General features: G+C 40.5%; 1 protein-coding gene across 1 annotated transcript; it reads left to right on the forward strand.

Annotated features, from left to right (window-relative positions):
- The first annotated feature begins 1389 nt into the window (after window positions 1-1389).
- On the forward strand, window positions 1390-5878 carry LOC122753783 (olfactory receptor 1361-like). The gene is made up of 2 exons (XM_044001481.1): window positions 1390-2302; window positions 5847-5878. Exons 1-2 carry the CDS (start codon window positions 1390-1392, stop codon window positions 5876-5878), a joined length of 945 nt encoding a protein of 314 aa, XP_043857416.1.
- The last annotated feature ends 735 nt before the right edge of the window (window positions 5879-6613 follow it).

A 6613-nucleotide genomic window follows, 5' to 3' on the forward strand; every position in this document is an offset into this window, starting at 1 on the left:
ACACTTCTTGAGTAATTTTTCAATCAGCATTAACTAAGTGAAACCATCACTCACTGCATAGAAACTTCATCCTGATCCTGACCAAAGCTCAATTTCAAGGAGTACTTTGTTCTCCTCAAATAGCTGCTATTGAAGGCATTGTCCAATTTATGTTTTATAAAGGACTAAATATCTCTACTAGTTTGCTTTGAAAGTTTTTCCCCACCATAGATTCTGGGAGATGATAGAGAGGAAGCATGACATACCTAGTGGGATAAACTTTGGACTTGAAATCAGTAGATCTGTATTTCAGATGCATCTCTGTCACTTACTGTATGACATTAGGGAGTCACATTCCAGCCAAACTGGCCTACCAGCTACTCTTCACATATGATACTCTATGCCTTTGCATCCCCCAAAGAGATTTAAACCTCTTGAGGAACAGAACATTTTAATTTTTCTCTTGACATCACTACCATCTAGGACAGTGACTTACATATATTATATATAATAAGTGCTTAATAAATTATCCTTAGATTGAATAGATTTTAAACTTATTGAATCAGTGTCCTCATTTATAAAATGAAAGGGTTTTTCTGGATAACTTTTTAGATTTCTTCCTATTCAAAAGTCCTTTGATTTATGAATTCTGGTTTATTGAGATTGGCAGTAAATCAAGTTTTCATTAAATTTGTTGTCAAAGTTTCAGTTCTACTGAATGATGTCAACATGCTTATTTTCCCTCTGTTGCCTACAGGGGCAGCTCCTTCCCTGCCCCATGCACCTGGAAATGAGAAGCTTCTTCCTAGGTGAGCCCAGACAGAAAGGCTGGCTGTGCCATCCCTGGTCAGCAGGTCTTTCTTTCAGTGCTCGCCCTGACCTAATCCAACTCAGAATATTGTCACCAAGTCCCAGGTGCATAGGAAGCCAACAAGAAGAAGAATGAGATCCACGGAGAAAGCTGAGACTTGAACCTTGTGCTACAAGTAGATGGGGGAAGAAGGGAATATGTGAAAGGGATGGAGAAAAGTGGGGAGGAGGACAGGTCATGGGGTCCCACAGTAAGTAGCTATGGCCTCATAAGAACCTTTCATAATATGGGTGGCAGTAGGGCTTTTTCTAGGAGCTTGAAAATTAGGAAGCATTGGGAGCTCTAAGATAGAGTCCTTTCTGTTAGATTTGGTGGTCTCTGTTAGGTCTAGAGACATGACTATAAAGTCTTCTAAAAACTGTGAATTCTCTGGAATCTGAGGGAGGGGTGGGTTTTCAATGAGTTAAAATGGACTTGCATCTTTTAAGAGAGTTATGTGTGTGGAAGGACAGGTCCTAGAAGAGAGAATGCTTGGGAGCCTTCTGCTCACTCAATAATTCATGAATTGGCCTTTCTCTGCAAACAGGTCTTTCAAAAACATGGAGAATGGAAACTATACCACTGTCTCTGAATTCATCCTATTGGGCCTCTCTAGCCAGCCAGAGAAGCAAGAACTTATCTTTGTGTTGTTCCTGGTCATGTACCTGATTGGAGCAGCAGGGAATCTACTCATTATCCTGGCCATCATCTTAGACTCCCACCTCCACACCCCCATGTACTTCTTCCTCAGTAACCTGTCCCTAGTAGATTTCTGTTTTACCTCTGCCACAGTCCCCAAGATGCTGCTAAACATCCATACACAGACTCAGTCTATTTCCCGTAAGGGCTGCCTCACCCAAATCTATTTCTGCATCTTGCTGGCAAATATGGATAATTTTCTCTTGACTGCAATGGCATATGACCGTTATGTGGCTATCTGCTACCCCCTCCAGTATACCACTATGATGAGCTTACAGCTCTGTTGTCTGATGTTGGCTGGCTCCTGGCTCATTGCTAACTTTCACTCCCTGCTTCACACTCTCCTTATGGCACGTTTAGATTTTTGTGCCAAGAATGTCATGCCTTACTTCTTCTGTGATCTTGTTCCTCTTCTTCAGCTCTCTTGCTCTGACACACACCTCAACCAACTCATGATCTTGCTGGTGGGTGGGCTAATTGTTCTCATTCCTTTCCTTTGCATTCTTATCTCATATACTCACATTGTGTTGGCTGTGCTTAAGGTCCCATCTGCCCGGGGAAAACAGAAGGCCTTCTCCACTTGTGGCTCCCACCTCACTGTGGTTATTCTGTTCTATGGAACCATAGCTGGGGTCTACTTGAATCCATCGTCATCTCACTCTGCTGAAAAGAACTCAGTGGCATCAGTAATGTATATGGTAGTTACTCCTATGCTAAACCCCTTCATCTACTGCCTGAGGAACAATGAGATGAAGAGGGCCCTGAGGAAAGTGTTCAGCAGACAGACCTCTCACAGTCTATGATGTTAACTAAGGCATTTCTTTCCTTAGGATTTTTGTGCTGGTAGGGACATGATCCTACCAATAACTCCATTGTTTAAAAGACTTTTAGGAATAATGAAAATTCAGATTTTAGTGTATGAGTTAGTAGGGCTTGACAATTTCCTTAATGTGGAAGTGGGTGAGAGGAATAGAAAGAAAGAAGAAAATGTGGTCCCTCCTCCAGAAATACCCAGACTAATGAAAGAGAAAGAGGAAACACCTCCACAAGAGACAAAACATATAAAAAGAAGTAGATATATATTGACTATGAATAGCTTGGAGAGGGTGATATTTTACTCAGTGAAAGGCATACCCAAAGTTTCCTAAAATTTTTGGTTGTCAAGTTGAGGCACATCACTGCAGGTCAGATGCTATGCCCCTAGTGACTCTTTCCATGTAATTAATAGAGAAGCCTCTAGCACAGCACTCCACACATAGTGGAGTACTCAAAATAATTTGGGGGCAGGCATACCTTTGACTTCTGATCTTGCCCTCCCTCATCTTACAGGTGAAGAAACTGAGATCTAGAGATTATTATAGGAATTAGACAAAGTCACAGGATTTTAAAACTACAAAGCTGGGACATGAACCCAGGTTTCCTGAATGAATTTCCCCTATGCTTTTGACTCTATTTCACTACCTTTGCAAGGCTAACTTTTATGGCTCTTCAGGTTTGAATAGGAAGACAGTGAATGTTTCACCACTGACTATTTAAGTCTTACAATCTTACTTTTATGTTTTCCTTCATTTAAGGAAATGTCATCTCCCCACTGCTAAGAGGAAAAAAAAATACAGTATGAGTTCTAGGATAGAGATGAGAAAAATGGGTTATAATAAAAGCCCAGGAGGCATTCTAATGTAAGCTTGCTCAGAGGTAGGCTGGAGAACGCCTATCAATCAATCAATCAATTATTTATTTATTAAGCATATACTATATGACAGGCTGTACTATGTTCTAGGGATAAAAATACAAAGAATGAAATAATCCCTACTTGTAAGAAGCTGACATTCATGTAATGTAGTACATGATATACTACCCATTATACACACATTTGTGTGTATTTGCCTTATATTGTATCTCAGATGGTGGGGTCGGGGGTGGGAGGAGTAATGTCCAATAAGGCTAGAAAAATAGCTTGAGGGGGCAGCTAGATGGCGCAGTGGATAGAGCACTGGCCCTGGAGTCAGGAGTACCTGAGTTCAAATCTGTCCTCAGACACTTAACACTTACTAGCTGTGTGACCCTGGGCAAGTCACTTAACCCCAATTGCCTCACTAAAAAAAAAAAAATAGCTTGGGGACCAGGCCTTTAAATGCTAAACATAAGTTTACATTTTATCCTAGAGGTAATAAGAAGTCACTGGAGTTGGTTAACAGAGTAGTTGCCTGGTCAGTTCTGAGTCTAAGGAAAAAAAAGTTGGCAGCAACATGAAGGAGGGATTGGAGAGGAAACTAAGCAGTCAGAGCAATTAGAAAGCTATTGCAATAATTTAAGTGAGAAGTATGAGGGCCTGAGCTAAGGTGGTAATTATATGAGTAGACAGAAGGTGTTGAATGTGTGAGGAGTTGTGAAGGTAGAAATGGCAAAATATTACAACTAATTAGATATATGGAATACAGGTGAGTAAGGAGTCCAGCATAATGCTAAGCTTAAAAACTGGGGAGACTGGAAAGAAAGAAGTACCATCAACAGAAATAGGGAAGTTTGGAAAAGGTAAGAGTTTGGGGGGAAAGATAATTCAATTTTAGACATGTTCATATTGAATTTAAGATGTCTCTAGGGCATCTAGTTTGAAATATCCAACAGACAGAGATGCAGGAATGAAGCCTATCCCGTATGCATTCATCAGACCCATATACAAGCCTTCTAAAGCACAAGAGCAGAGCATAGTAACACACTTTAAATTTCCCTACTATCTGTGATTATTCTTTCTTCTCTTTCACCCCTGAATCAGTGGGCCTAGGAAAATTTGAAAATGCTTTCATCTGGGCAAAGAGGGCTCCAAAGGAGGCCTTGTATACATGTCAAAGCCTCCCTTTCTGGGGTTCATTTTTGGGCTCATGGATAAACATGAGCACACTAGCCACTGCACCAAAGTCATAAGTAGAAATTTTTGCATCGGTGGCAAATACCACAAACTACACCCAGGACCCTGGGACAAGGGATAAGAAAGAAGGGAAGGGAGAGAGACAGAGGTTTCAGGATAAGACCTTATGGGAAGGGAAATAGTGGAGGGGAGAAGAAGGGAGAAGATTTATTCTTGATACTCAAGTGCTAAACTGTGTTGTTCAAAGTGCTGTTGAATGATCTAAATTTATTGTCCCAGTTGAATCATCTAAACCTAGGGCTGTCATATGAATAATTCCCTCCTCACACTAACTGGCTGTGGTTCCTTAGGAAATGCCCCCAAAACATTTTCTTATGAACTTATATGTAGGGCATAGAAAAGTCTTTGCATGAGTGGTTTAGCAAGGCAGAAAGAGGTGCAGTGGAAGCTGGAGCAGAGAAAGCTTAAAACATCAAAAAAGTCAGAATCATATCCCTTCCTTGAGAAATAAGGAAGTAACAGGGAACCACAGCTTCACGAAATGTACCAGAAAACTAGGTTTATTACAAGAGAAATGAAAATGCATGTGGAACCCAAAGAGTTCATAATCTATACAGAAGTATGCATACTTATAACAGTACAACAAAGGAAAGAGGAGGAAATACAATTCTCCAACCAAAGGGGCATGGCATGAGGGGGGGAAGGTACAGTAAAGGTAGGAAAAGGGGAGGAGCAAGGCGATGGCAAAAGCCCACATTCTTTTCTCTTGGGAACTGCTAGACTATGAAGATAGGATGGTCAGCTTTTCTACAAGAGTCCCAGGTGACAAGCAATTTCTCAGTTTAATGCAGAATGATTGGGGCCTGTCTCGACTCCCAAGGACACAGTGATACCAGCTTGAGATGCAAATAACACATTATGTCAGCTAGGGGTGGGGAAAGGTGGAGTGTATCTCATGTATACTCTGTCTGGGTCCAGTGTTTTTGGAAACTATGGCAATTCAAAAAGACAAGTTCAAGGAACCCCTTAACATTTCTCAACAGTATTACATGTCACAGTCCCACCCTCCTGGTATCATAGAAGTGCATCATGACCTTCTGATGGAGTGAGAGAGATAATAGAGGAGAGATAATATTTATGACAGACACAATTAGGAGAACTGGTATGACTATTTGTTGTGTACATCGTAGAGAGAATTCTCGTTCAGGTATGTATAGGACAAGATGGACTCTTAGGTCTCTTCCTACTCTGACATTCTATGATTCTGTGATCACCCCCATAAATTTTCCATAGAAGATCTTTCCAATGTACTGAAGGCATTTTATAGGTACCAAGGCAGCACTGGAACTGTCCATCTATTATTTTTCACTTCCACACATTTTCTGCATGATTTATTCACGCCAATTTCTGTATGTTAATCATTGCTGGCAATATGCTACATACTATTTATGTCCCAGATGAATCTCATGTGTAACTGGTAAACGTTTAACAACTGGCTCTCCAGGGAGTGGGAAAGGAGGAGAGGATACACTTTTAAGTTTGATCTACATTATTAAACATTTTCTCCATCACTTCCTTAATTCTAAATAATCAACAAATCAATAAATGAAGCCCTTACTTATGGTGTTTGCCAATTTCCAAAGTATAAATGCTCATACTGAAAAATTTTTTAATGTACTTGAGCTGGTTCAGCTGGCTCCAGTGCACCCCTGTGAGTAGATCGTTCTCAAAAAAATTTTAGAGATATTAGGAGGTATTTGGGTCTGTGACATTTGGAGGTGGGGTCAGTATTAATGTTAATTATTGTTTCCTTCTTTTATATATTTTGGGTGGCAGAGTTAGTTTTTTTTCTTTTTTTTCTTTTCTGGGCAATGAGGGTTAAGTGACTTGCCCAGGGTCACATAGCTAGTAAGTGTCAAGTGTCTGAGGCCAGATTTGAACTCAGGTCCTCCTGACTTCAGGGCCAGTGCTCTATCCACTGCACCACTTAGCTGCCCCCTCTTTTCAAAACCAAAGGTTTTCCATGATTTCAGAGGAGAACATATCACTCTGCCTTAGAATCCCTCTGAAGTCCTAAACTACAAATTTGGCCCGTGATATTTGGACCTTATAAATAGGTTGAAACTAATACCCTAGAAGAAAATGCAGTCAATAATACTTTTATTTTACTCTGTCTCTTCACCTTAAGAATGGTATGTTTTCTTCAGTTCATTTCC

Source organism: Dromiciops gliroides, chromosome 4 (assembly GCF_019393635.1).
Source record: "Dromiciops gliroides isolate mDroGli1 chromosome 4, mDroGli1.pri, whole genome shotgun sequence".
Taxonomy (NCBI): Eukaryota; Metazoa; Chordata; class Mammalia; order Microbiotheria; family Microbiotheriidae; genus Dromiciops; species Dromiciops gliroides.

Excerpts from the sequence above, each read along its gene's own strand:
- LOC122753783 (XM_044001481.1), top strand. The coding sequence starts at position 1,390 with ATGGAGAATGGAAACTATACCACTGTCTCTGAATTCATCCTATTGGGC. Across the intron at positions 2,303-5,846 it reads GAGGGCCCTGAGGAAAGTGT|TGTCCCAGATGAATCTCATG; the intron begins TCAGCAGACAGA and ends ACATACTATTTA.